General features: G+C 36.6%; 3 protein-coding genes across 7 annotated transcripts in view; 1 reads left to right on the top strand and 2 right to left on the bottom strand.

The window, feature by feature from the left end:
- LOC147312342 (MAM domain-containing glycosylphosphatidylinositol anchor protein 2) overlaps positions 1-12,885 on the top strand; it is a 198,961-nt gene that overhangs the window by 38,684 nt on the left and 147,392 nt on the right. The window lies entirely within an intron of this gene.
- LOC147312345 (low choriolytic enzyme-like) lies at positions 4,629-6,857 on the bottom strand. Of its 2 annotated transcripts, XM_086263594.1 has the most exons (8): positions 6,786-6,857; positions 6,597-6,615; positions 6,430-6,477; positions 6,177-6,326; positions 5,973-6,090; positions 5,043-5,221; positions 4,872-4,953; positions 4,629-4,764 (listed from the first exon to the last, which is right to left on the bottom strand). In XM_086263594.1, the coding sequence occupies exons 1-8, from the start codon at positions 6,855-6,857 to the stop codon at positions 4,629-4,631; spliced, it is 804 nt and encodes a 267-aa protein (XP_086119720.1). The 2 variants fall into 2 exon arrangements, with proteins under 2 accessions (XP_086119720.1, XP_086119719.1); XM_086263593.1 differs by lacking the exon at positions 6,597-6,615 and having other exon boundaries at positions 6,430-6,516; positions 6,794-6,857.
- Positions 10,365-12,130, bottom strand: LOC147312344 (low choriolytic enzyme-like). Of its 2 annotated transcripts, XM_086263592.1 has the most exons (8): positions 12,059-12,130; positions 11,870-11,888; positions 11,703-11,750; positions 11,449-11,598; positions 11,245-11,362; positions 10,779-10,957; positions 10,608-10,689; positions 10,365-10,500 (listed from the first exon to the last, which is right to left on the bottom strand). In XM_086263592.1, the coding sequence occupies exons 1-8, from the start codon at positions 12,128-12,130 to the stop codon at positions 10,365-10,367; spliced, it is 804 nt and encodes a 267-aa protein (XP_086119718.1). The 2 variants fall into 2 exon arrangements, with proteins under 2 accessions (XP_086119718.1, XP_086119717.1); XM_086263591.1 differs by lacking the exon at positions 11,870-11,888 and having other exon boundaries at positions 11,703-11,789; positions 12,067-12,130.

Here is a 12,885-nt window from a genome sequence, read left to right as displayed (position 1 = left end):
TCAGATATTTTAAAACACAATGCAGCAATACTAGCTACAATTTAAATTTAGCTGAGATTCCTTTCACCAGAGTGGCTATAAAGAAATCCCTCTCTAATGTGAATTTGTATTCAAGTGAGAAAATGTTCAAAAATCTTTGGTTTCTGCCATTTTTTTTATAACGAGGAGCACTTTTTTCTATGACACCTATCAATCTATGACTTGTGTCTATGTAACACACATCAGAAGTAACGACACTCTTTAAAGGAGCCTGAATTTAAGTGCATGCCAATACTACAGGATTGTTTGGTCTGTGATTTTTAGGTGATTGCTTGGCCACATTGTGTCATATTATATCATGACATCATAATATATTATAACATGATGTTATATTAAAGTGATAGAATGCTTTTATAAGGTGCTTTAGGGGCATAAACTCTACAAATGGACAATTTTGGTAGGTGGCTATGAGGTAACCAAATGATGATATAATATATCATGCCTAATTCATGTTTTATGGATATGAATTTGATGTTATTGTTATGAAATTAAAATGATACAATGATTTTTAAAATGTGATACAGATAAGAACCTTCAGGGACCCAGGATGTATCTGTGTGCCAAGTTTGATTTGCTTAGATTGGAAGAGTTTGCAGACAAAGAGATTTTATATGCAGTTGTGTCTTTTGATCCAGTTTGTCTCAAAGATGAAGAGTTTATCTATATTTTATTATTCTTGCCATTAGATGTCAATTTGTATGTTATCTCTTAGATTGGATCTGCTGGAGAAAGGCATCTCCTCATGGTCATTATGGAAAGAGGGTTTGCTGTAGAGAAACCACAGATTTTTTCAACATATCTAAGGACATCTGAATATAGTTTTTGGACAGACTTGCACAAATTGAAACCCAGAGTGCAAAATCCCTTTCTCTCCTCCAGACAGGTCGAAAGCCTGACTTGTTGAAAATTTTTGAACATTTTAAAATAGCCTTAAAGGTCAGACTGGCCAGGATGGTAGCACGAGTCAGAGCAAACATTTTAATTTCCTGTTGGTGGATATTAGGCAGCTCATGCAGCGAACTAAGGAGAGCTGTGTGCTGAGGCTTATCGTGTTTGAAGAGAGGCAGGTACACTGATCTGTGTTAATAATGTGGTGGTAAGAGCCATTCATCCAGCCAGCGGTTATGGCCTGCCAGTGTATTACCAGTGACATCACAGATCAGGCTGCATTTGGCTCCGCTTGGCCTGCTCTTATTAGAATAGACATCCTGCAGGAGACCCTGCTGGTCACATACACACTGCCCTTTATAGTATGGTCAAAGAGCATCAGTGAAAGCCTTACAGACAATTCTTTGTAGCTGTTATCAGATAACAGTCAGTATAACTAAATGTTTGGTATGTAGATTAGGCTTGCTTCAAATGGCTGTCTCTGGTAGCATAAAAACCAAGAGGGAAATGTGCGAACAGTCTAAGGAAAGATAGAAATATTCCCTTCGATATGTTTTGATTTATGCTTCGCAGTTGAGAAAGCTCCCTCTCATTTTCATTGAATGTTTTGATTGAATGATTTTTAACCACAGTGTATTTTGGCCTGTTTATGCTTTAGTCATGGGATCGTGGGCTCATCTGTAATCTTATTTTAGTCAGGCATTGCAGGAAAATTTTAATTTATAGCTGGCTGGAAAAAAAATCTCTGAGTTTCTTGGAGTCTGAACAGAGCCAGCATGTTAAATATTTCAATAAACAAGTAGATTTTTAATATTTTATGGGCAGAACGATTGATATGAACTGAAACTGCTTTATGAAACATTAAAGGACCTGTGTCCATCTCAAGTATTCAGATTTGCATGGCTTTCTCAGAGCACTGCCAGTGCCATGGCCTTCTTTAGCTGCATTTAAGTCAGGACGCTGGAGAAATACATGCAGCGCTCTTGTGATTGTTAGCGCATTCATACATCATGGGAGGAGAAGAATTTGCTTAACAGGAATCTGTTCTCTCTCCCAGGCATTCTCCTTCTTTATCTCACTCCAAAACTCCTCTGATATGCGTTTCTCGCCCAACGCTGCTCTCTTTCACTGGGGTGAATACAGAAGAATAACACTGCATAAAATTTCAAAGGGTGAACAAAACACATCCAAAAGCGTGGGATGTGGCCAAGTGGAAAAAAAATTTCTCTGCAGGGTTAGGGAGTAGAAGGAGAGGGGTTTATCTTGTGTACTACCACATCTGTGCCTTTCCACAGAGAGTCAGCTTGTGAATTTTGGCTTGCTGCGTGTACTGCAGTACTGATTCACTCAGATAAAACAAGGTCTTCGCAAATGTGCAAATCCCAAACTTAATTACTATGAACCAAAATGGAAATGAACTCAATTATGAAGATATTGCCACATATTTACCTGTCAGTCTTTTTTGTATCTAATTAAATTCATTTCTTTGTTTTTTGCCACTGTTTCCCTACTTTATTTCCTTAGTAAATGGCACTAAAAATATGAGAAGATACACTCAGGGAAAAAAATTAAGTTATTTTGTTAACAGAATTTTATTGCACATACAAAGTTGTTTGTAAATTAATGTAAATATTTATTTTCATTTACAAAGTTATCTTTGTTGATACATTCAAGATAATTTGACCTGCAGTCTTTTATTACTGGTGTACTACTCATGATGATTAGTGAAAAATATACTTTGGAGGGCTCCCCAAATATTATTATGTTGTTGACTAGTTGCAGCAGTCATTATTTTATTTTTATTTTATTTTATTTTTTTTTACTTTTCATCAACCTGAGAAAAATGACAACATATTGAGCTGAGATTCTCTCCTGAGAATATTCTACTGGACTCCACATGCTCTTATTTTGAAATTCTAGTCACCCTTGCTTTCCTCTTGCTTTTTTTTACTCTGGAGATTTGGTGGATAATCTGCATAACACATATTAAATTGTGTTTGTTTATAAATAATCAATATTCATATGTATCATGTTGAAAAAACAATCTTGATATTTGTAAATTAAAAAAATTACACTTATTAATCATGTAAATTCCCTGCACCTGTCATAGACATCCGCATGACGTCCAAAAAAATTACCCAGTCAAAAGTGAAAATGTTGACCATCATATTGATGTCCAAATTGTGGACCTAGTCTGGATGTTTCATAGAATTGGTCGTGGACCCACGGACCCAATATAGAGATGATCTGCATGTTTATCTGACCTCCAATGTTTAGTGGGATTGGACAGTCAGCTGTTTTTGTCACTCCGTCATTTATTTGTCACACACTAAGCAATTAACTTATTTGCAAATGAGCAGCTTGTGAACAGTACTGTTTAGTTTGGACACTGCTACCTCCACAAACTGAAACAGAGTCTGTGGAAAATAATGGCGTGTCAGTCTGTGGCCTCAGTTTGAAATACTTGCCTAAAGTTGATTCAACCTGCAACCTTGCTTCTTTTGTGTGAAAAAGGATAATGCATGATTATGGCCAAAATGGTTATAATGAATAATAAAAGTTCATAGCAAGGTACTCAACAGCTGGGAGATCCCTCTCTGGTTCGCTTCTGTGCTATATTTTGCATATAATGCAGGTAATTTTACTTTGAAAAAATATCACAAGGGGATAGCATAGGGTTTTTTCCTGTTTTTTCCTGAAGCCTTCATTACTCAACATTTTTAATGGAAATATATCTTTGGCCAAATGGTGATTTTGGTCCATCTCTGTGAGCTGGTCTGATATGCTGAGGTGCTGTGCAGGCTTAGTTTTATCGACGTCTGAGTTGATGCTGGAGGACTGACGTTATCAAACACTTGACTGTGTTTCTTGGCCTTTGTGCATTCGTCATATTGCTGTTAGCGATGGTAAGGAACATCATCATCAGGTGGTGTGGGACTGCTTTTGCATTTTGTTTCATAAGTGAAATTTATGATTGAGATTAAAATGTGATTATTGTACAGCCCTATTGTGAAGCATATGTTCGTTTTGGCTGTCATTGCTAAGTGAGCCAGGTTCGTTATTTTTTCTTTTTTCATTTGTGGCCTGGGGCTGTGGTATTATACATGCTCACACTGAGTTAACTGTGACACATTGAACAGAACAGAATCAAAAAATGTATATTTATGAGTTACACCTGTGTTAGTGGGAGTAAACTGTTAATATCTTATAGCAGATGCCGTAGACGGCACTGGTACAACAAGTCAGTATGACTTCTTCTTTAGAAAGATAAGTTCTGATTATCTACTAGCTTTCAGAATTAATAGTTCATTCAAAGTGTGTCCTGAGACGCTCTACCAGTTTGCATTTATATTATTTATACAGTAAGTCTGGATGACATGTGGTGGCTGAATATTGCTAATTTAGGTTATGATACCACTTGTAATGGAGAATTATGCATGGTAAGGACCTTTCTTTCCAGGCATAATTCATATATGATGAAAAAAATTGTCTGAGGATTTATTGATTTATCTTCCATAAAAGGTAAAACTACCAAAAAGAAATAAATGAAAATGAATGAAGGCAGGAAAGTTTAAAAATATGGTTGAATTCATATGGAATAGCCTTTCTTATTATGTGAATGTCAATCACAACAGAAAACTCAGAAACAACTGGAGATGTCACAATGCTTTATTATAATGCTTTTAATATTTTCTTCCTGTTTACTTCTTGCACTGGTAAAGTATGTTGACCCTGAGAATGTCGATGTCAGACATGCCAACAATCTGGCCGATGGGAACGTTGGGATCGGGGATGGGAGTTAATGTTTCTGACTGTGGAGTAATTCCGAAGGCAGTCCTATAATTAGGAAGAATTGCAAGAGGCGATTAAACAGAATTTGTTTCTGTGCAACACAATTACACTTAGTACATTTGACTTAAGATTGTGTTTTTGTTCAGGCTTACCTTCCATAGTGCATGACAGAGGAGTAATCATATCTAGTGTTGAGATTATCGGTGTCCATCTTGTCAAAATTGTTGAAATAACCTGTGGGAGAAAGACAAATAAATTAAAAAGACAAAGCAACAGAACAGTCTTATTTCAATTAGTCATCATTGAGGCTTTGAGATTTTTACCTTTTATGATGTTTTGCCAGTTGACTCTGATGTACTGGTCGCGGTCGCTTCGAGTGTGTTCATGGTAGAAACCAAGTGCATGCAGCAACTCATGCTGGATGATACCATGCTGGACACAGCCAAACCTCTGCAGTGACACCACCTGCTTGTCTCCAACACGACCCAGCAAAGAGAAACAGCTAAAAATGTAAACAGTACAAGAAGCCAGAGATGATCGTCAGAGGAAGACAGCTGACATTAGTCTGATGTTTAACATGTATCGAGTGAAAGTTTGAACAACTAAGGAAAAAAAAGTTGAACTGAAAAAGTAACTTTCCACTGTTTGACAAACATGGCAATACAGTTTAAAATTGTTTTTAAAGTTTTTAGTGTTACACCAAATTGTATATTACTCTTTTACGCTGTGCCTGACTCTGCACGGATCGGCTGGTTTGTGCCTCTTCCTTACTTTTGTTACAAATGCTGATACAACATATTGGCAAATAGCTAATACTACAAAGTTATGTTTAGAATTGCCATAAATGTTCACAATATTTGTTTCTTCTACCAATATGCATTATGCAGTAGCTGTAAAAATGAAGGGATTATTTATGTAAAGTTTCAAGTCTGATGTAAGAACAGTAATTTATCCTAAATTTAGACACAGTGTATCTATTTTTATTTAGCTGAAACCACAGTGATTGCTAACCTCAACCAGATGGTTTTATTGCTTAACAAGCCAAAGTGTGGGACTGTATGAGAACTCTCATCTGGTAATGAAACTGTTCCCAACTTTACAACATCTCCTTTACACAAATTATTTAAATGAACATACTTAAAAAAATAAATTATTTACTGTTTGTTTTTTCAATTTCACTGCATATGCAGTCATTTTCTGTGATTTCCATGCAGTGTATTTTGTTTCAAGTAGTGCTGTAGTAAATAACTTACCCATATTTTGGTTCAATACTTAGGTACGCGGTCTCTGACGTCCATGGAATGAAGCGAACACAGGTTGCTGTTTCAAAGCCCTTCATGGCATCTAAAATGGTCTTCTTCTCACCATTATCTACAGTTGTGAATAACTTAATCAGTGACGTAAGTGTTTCACTAGATGAATGTTTGTGCTGTAACATGCACCACAGTTAAACCCACCATATTTATCACTTAGAATGTAAGGAACGTCAACAGTCCCAGATGTGAGAGACTTTGGCCATCGACAGGAGTATTGCTTATTTGCGCACTTCAAAGCATTTCTGGTTCTTGGAATGAGTATGTCTCCTTCCACCAGAAAATCTGTAGATCCTATTGAAATAAATGATGGAATGACTTTTCATTCTATCATTTGACACTGATAATGAGACAAGGTATTCCCCCCCCTCTTGTAATATAATGACTAAAGACTCACCATTGTTCATTCTGAGGATGGTTGTGGTAATGTCCTCCCCAGAGATCTCTATGAATGCAAGAAAATCAGAAGTCATACTACGTTGTTGTTACAATGAGAAAAGTGACAATGTGACACAGTTAGTTATACAGAGCTGCAAAGAGATGAACCCAGATTTGTTCATTTACCATTCTGACCAGCATGATCCTGTGAACAGAAGATAGAAACAAATTTCACTTGTATTGTAATTAATGTTGTTGGATTTAATGTGTTGAATGCTACGTTACAGATAAAGATAATCACCAATGTTATGGGAGATGCATCATGTGGTAAATGCAGTATTAACAAGCAATTTTACTTTTTAATTAATTAATTACATGGTCATGATGAGCATTACAGAGGCCCAGAAGCAGCAGCAGAAGAAGAGAAACTGTTGTTGTCAGGTCCATTTTGGTCCAAAGATGCTGATCGTCAAGGTGTCACTTCAGGAACTTCACTTGTCTTCCAACGAAGTGATGCTAAAACCCAGTCAGGTGTGAGCTTATATGCAAGGTGTCCAGGTGTGTCTGTGTACAGAGATTAATGGTAGGGGTTCAGAAGGCTTTGCCTTAGACACATAGCTGCCCTGTCCAGCATTTCCCACTGTTTCCACACTGATACTTTTATTCTGGGGGGATTAGAGTGACCACAGGCTGGTGTCAACTTGCTTAGCATAAGGCTTTTTTAACCAGCAGGAGATTGTCTTGGGAGATGTGACCCTGCCCCAAAGCATTATCTTAAAAATAACAAATATAACAGTGGAATCATGCAATGTAAAGAGTTTGCAGGCGTTGCCTTTAAGTAGTATTTTTTTAAACCATTAATAACCTGATTGCAAACAGGCTGGGGTATGTTTGTGTAGAAGTCGCACTACATAGACAATTGAAGAGCGTCTGTGAGTCAGGGAATGTCAGGATTGTGTAGTTGTTCACCACCTTCAACAGAAGCTGAAATGGGTTTTGATCTCTATCTTCTTTTGCAGCAAAAATATATTCCAGAGAATAATTTTTATGATAGTTGCACCGCTGTTTTAAACAAATATTTTAGTAAGTTTTAAAAATAGTATTTAGAGATCAGTTCAACTAAAATGTGCAGCTTTTGACAGATTAACATGAAAATAGAACCACTATTATAATGTTAATAGAAATATGGTGCAGTGAAAGGTGTGCTGTTTTTTTTTTGTAGAGGGGGAGATGTACTGCAGCTTAGGGATGTTAAACTCATTTCACATTGGGACAAGTGAAATTCATCTTTCTGTCGGTGTAAAGAACGTATTTAAACCTCAAGATACTTTAATATAACAAAAAGCAGTTTCATTTTTTTTTCTTAATGATAAGCAAATGCTGCTGTTGTTAATGAACGAAATCTGTTTTCAGAGTCTTTGGGCTAAAATCATAAGAAACAAAAGTGTAAAATTACAGAAAAAGTCCTGGTAGCTCATTGGCCAGATTGTCCTTTCATCATAAAGCAGAATGTTTTTGTTAATTCCCAGAAAAGGTCCTATTTAATTTATGTATTTATTTAGTCAAAAAAACAAATCAAAACAAGCAAAAAAACCCAAAAAACCCAGACATTTATTTTGTCATCTGTGAAAAAAACAGGACCTTTTCGGAACTTTACTTCATTACTTTGCTCCATAAGAAGGGAGGTCTTTATCATTAGGACAAGCTGTAAAATTTAGGAAAATACAGCCCAAAGTTTATGTCCTTCTTCACATTTTCCAAAGGCAGAGGGCTTACTATTGGTCCAGTACCTTATATTTGACACCTCTACTGTAGATGAATACTGAGTAACATCCGCTGTGGTTAGTTGAGCTCTCTGAAAACATATTTATTTGTTTTGTGGGCAGCACAGTGGTGCAGTGGTAAGCACTGTAGTCTCACAGCAAGAAGATCCTGTGTTTGAATCTGTTGGGTGGCTGGGGCCTCTCTGCGTGAACTTTAAACATTATCCCTGTGCCTAAATGCCAGGTATGAAGACTTCCTCCCACAGTCCAAAGGTGTGCATGTGAGGCCACTTGGTAATTTTAAACAGGATGTGGGTGTGAATATCAGTGTGAACGGTTGTCTTACACTGTGTGTTAGGCCTCTAATAGAAATCAGTTCCCATAGAATCATACATCAAAATGTCCAGTGTTATACCAGCAAAAGCGGAACCACAGGTCTTTATGTCTAATGCCTTCGGCTGCAACAAACAATTCATAACTCACCCATTTAAGCTCTATTAAAGTTTGCAATTTGATAGGGAGAAGCTAACACAGGCAGTTGTAGCTGCATGCTAGTAAGTGCTAGACATCACATCAGCTGAATCTGAATCACTAGCTTAAACCTTGCAGTTATCAGGAAAACAAACTTGTTCAAAAACATGAGAAAATATTTGAACATGGCTTATTCAACTTACTCAACTTAGGTAAATGAATGTTTTCTTCTTTTTGTTCATCAACAGCATTTCCAGGCACTATTATAGGAGCTACAGTAAAAATAAAAATAAATATAATTTCATAATTTTGATATCAAAAGGTAACAAAGGTATTGGTGCATGGTTTATTGTACAGCCCATCCAAGAAGTCTGAGACATATAATCTGGGAAATTCTTGCATTTTATTTTTTGGTTACTTTCCGGTAATTGCCGGTTTCTTAGATGACTAAACAAAACAAAACAGAAAAAAAGAAGCTGATGACCAAAACAGCAAAAGTGAAAATTCAAGTTAGTTTCCAAACCAACACATTGGTTATCATCATGCATTTGAATAAACCAAGCATATTTTTCATTAATCTGTTAATTCTATAGTAATAGATAGTTAACAGGTTGAATAGGTTTGATTTATAAACAGCACAGGACAGCTTCATCTTAACTAGTGACAAGTCAGTGTTTTCTAAATTTTGAGGAAAATAAAAAGAATGAAAAGCAGCTGTACAGAAAACAAACGTCTGATGTAATTAAATAAGCCACATTACATATTAACTGGAGAGGATTGCATTTGTATACGTTTTACACAGGTTTTGGTACAATATACAGCATCAGAATAGAAGTGAAACTCTTATTCTTGCCAGTCAAGAAAAAATGAATCAATTCTCTTGATTTCGCTTCTCCAGTGTAAGAAAAGTGTTTTCTTGATTTTGGTTTTACATTATTCCAAAAACAGATTCTGAACTCCAATTTAGACCGGAGGAATTTAAACATGTTTTTCTTCCAGTTTATTGACAAATGCAACAGTCCATGGATCCAGCTCTAAATAATAAGTCAATTTTTTTTTTTTTATTTCACTTTGACTTCATCATTTCTGGGAGGTGTAGTAGTAAATGGAAGAAGTGGACAAAAAGAGAACTTCTGGCACCTTGTTCCTGAACACCAAACAGCAGTGATGACATATCCAAGCCCAACACTGATGTGGTCCTGTGCTGTACATCACAATGATGTGACATTTATTATCAGTGGGGAAAAATTACACTGTGTGTGTTAGAGAGAAATGGTGCTGCAAACTCTGGCATCTGTTTATGTGTACTTCAAATTCAACGTATTTGTATATTTTCCAATGTTTGCATGAAGCATTTTGAACATATATAAGTACTTTTCTGTGTATATGTGCCACCTGGATATCAATGCCTGTCCACTTCGGGGGATCTACCTGGGTACACAGGTAATCCAATTTGATCTTTTACTTCACACATCTGCACTTGGCAGAGAATAACCTTTAGAAAACGTAAGCTTTAAGACTTTTCCAGCATCACATTTAGCTTTATTCATTTCCCATAAGAAGTCAAACTAGCAAAATAAAATAAATTCAACCAAGTTTAACAATATGTGATATGGAATAGCCTTTCTTATTATGTGAATGTCAATCACAACACAAAACTCAGAAACAACTGGAGATGTCACAATGCTTTATTATAATGCTTTTAATATTTTCTTCCTGTTTAGTTCTTGCACTGGTAAAGTATGTTGACCCTGAGAATGTCGATGTCAGACATGCCAACAATCTGGCCGATGGGAACGTTGGGATCGGGGATGGGAGTTAATGTTTCTGACTGTGGAGTAATTCCGAAGGCAGTCCTATAATTAGGAAGAATTGCAAGAGGCGATTAAACAGAATTTGTTTCTGTGCAACACAATTACACTTAGTACATTTGACTTCAGATTGTGTTTTTGTTCAGGCTTACCTTCCATAGTGCATGACAGAGGAGTAATCATATCTAGTGTTGAGATTATCGGTGTCCATCTTGTCAAAATTGTTGAAAAAATCTGTGGGAGAAAGACAAATAAATTAAAAAGACAAAGCAACAGAACAGTCTTATTTCAATTAGTCATCATTGAGGCTTTGAGAGTTTTACATTTTATGATGTTTTGCCAGTTGACTCTGATGTACTGGTCGCGGTCGCTTCGAGTGTGTTCATGGTAGAAACCAAGTGCATGCAGCAACTCATGCTGGATGATACCATGCTGGACACAGCCAAACCTCTGCAGTGACACCACCTGCTTGTCTCCAACACGACCCAGCAAAGAGGAACAGCTAAAAATGTAAACAGTACAAGAAGCCAGAGATGATTGTCAGAGGAAGACAGCTGACATTAGTCTGATGTTTAACATGTATCGAGTGAAACTTTGACCAAATCTGATCTGATAGTTAAATGAAACTGTTCTCAACTTTACAACATCTCCTTTACACAAATTATTTAAATGAACATACTTAAGAAAATAAATTATTTACTGTTTGTTTTTTCACTGCATATGCAGTCATTTTCTGTGATTTCCATGCAGTGTATTTTGTTTCAAGTAGTGCTGTAGTAAATAACTTACCCATATTTTGGTTCAATACTTAGGTACGCGGTCTCTGTTCTGCGTGGAATGAAGCGAACACAGGTTGCTGTTTCAAAGCCCTTCATGGCATCTAAAATGGTCTTCTTCTCACCATTATCTACAGTTGTGAATAACTTAATCAGTGACGTAAGTGTTTTACTAGATGAATGTTTGTGCTGTAACATGCACCACAGTTAAACCCACCATATTTATCACTTAGAATGTAAGGAACGTCAACAGTCCCAGATGTGAAAGACTTTGGCCATCGACAGGAGTATTGCTTATTTGCGCACTTCAAAGCATTTCTGGTTCTTGGAATGAGTATGTCTCCTTCCACCAGAAAATCTGTAGATCCTATTGAAATAAATGATAGAATGACTTTTCATTCTATCATTTGACACTGATAATGAGACAAGGTATTCCCCCCCCCTCTTGTAATATAATGACTAAAGACTCACCATTGTTCATTCTGAGGATGGTTGTGGTAATGTCCTCCCCAGAGATCTCTATGAATGCAAGAAAATCAGAAGTCATACAGCGTTGTTGTTACAATGAGAAAAGTGACAACATGACACAGTTAGTTATACAGAGCTGCAAAGAGATGAACCAAGATTTGTTCATTTACCATTCTGACCAGCATGATCCTGTGAACAGAAGATAGAAACAAATTTCACTTGTATTGTAATTAATGTTGTTGGATTTAATGTGTTGAATGCTACGTTACAGATAAAGATAATCACCAATGTTATGGGAGATGCATCATGTGGTAAATGCAGTATTAACAAGCAATTTTACTTTTTAATTAATTAATTACATGGTCATGATGAGCATTACAGAGGCCCAGAAGCAGCAGCAGAAGAAGAGAAACTGTTGTTGTCAGGTCCATTTTGGTCCGAAGATGCTGATCGTCAAGGTGTCACTTCAGGAACTTCACTTGTCTTCCAACGAAGTGATGCTAAAACCCAGTCAGGTGTGAGCTTATATGCAAGGTGTCCAGGTGTGTCTGTGTACAGAGATTAATGGTAGGGGTTCAGAAGGCTTTGCCTTAGACACATAGCTGCCCTGTCCAGCATTTCCCACTGTTTCCACACTGATAATTTTATTCTGGGGGGATTATAGTGACCACAGGCTGGTGTCGACTTGCTTAGCATAAGGCTTTTTTAACCAGCAGGAGATTGTCTTGGGAAAATACAGCCCAAAGTTTATGCCCCAAAGCAATATCTGAAAAATGACAAATATAACAGTGGATTCATACAATGTAAACACTTTGAAGGCGCTGCCTTTACGTTTTTTAAACCTTTAATAACCTGGCTGCAAACAGGCTGCGGTGTGTGTGTTTAGAAGTAGAGCTACTAGTAGAGCGTCTGTGAGTCAGGTAAAGTCTTTACCTGTACTTGTTCACCACCTTCAACAGAAGCTGAATTGCATTTTGATCTCTATCTTCTTTTGCAGCAATAATATATTCCAGAGAATAATTTATAATAATAAATGTATGACAGTTACACCCCTGATTTGATAAATGTTTTCGTAAGTTTTAAGAACAGTAATTACACATCAGTTTGACTAAAATGTGCGCTTTTTGACAGATTGGTTAATGTTAATGGGAATATAGAACTGTAAAAAGTGCATTGTTTATGCTGC

The sequence above is a fragment of the Aulonocara sp. 'chitande type north' Nkhata Bay genome, linkage group LG15 (assembly GCF_057382095.1).
Source record: "Aulonocara sp. 'chitande type north' Nkhata Bay isolate Kocher_YH1m ecotype deep benthic linkage group LG15, A_spYH_male_GT1.1, whole genome shotgun sequence".
NCBI lineage: Eukaryota > Metazoa > Chordata > Actinopteri > Cichliformes > Cichlidae > Aulonocara > Aulonocara sp. 'chitande type north' Nkhata Bay.
The sequence above is the reverse complement of the archived record's forward strand: the minus strand, read 5'-3'. Positions and strand labels throughout refer to the sequence as shown.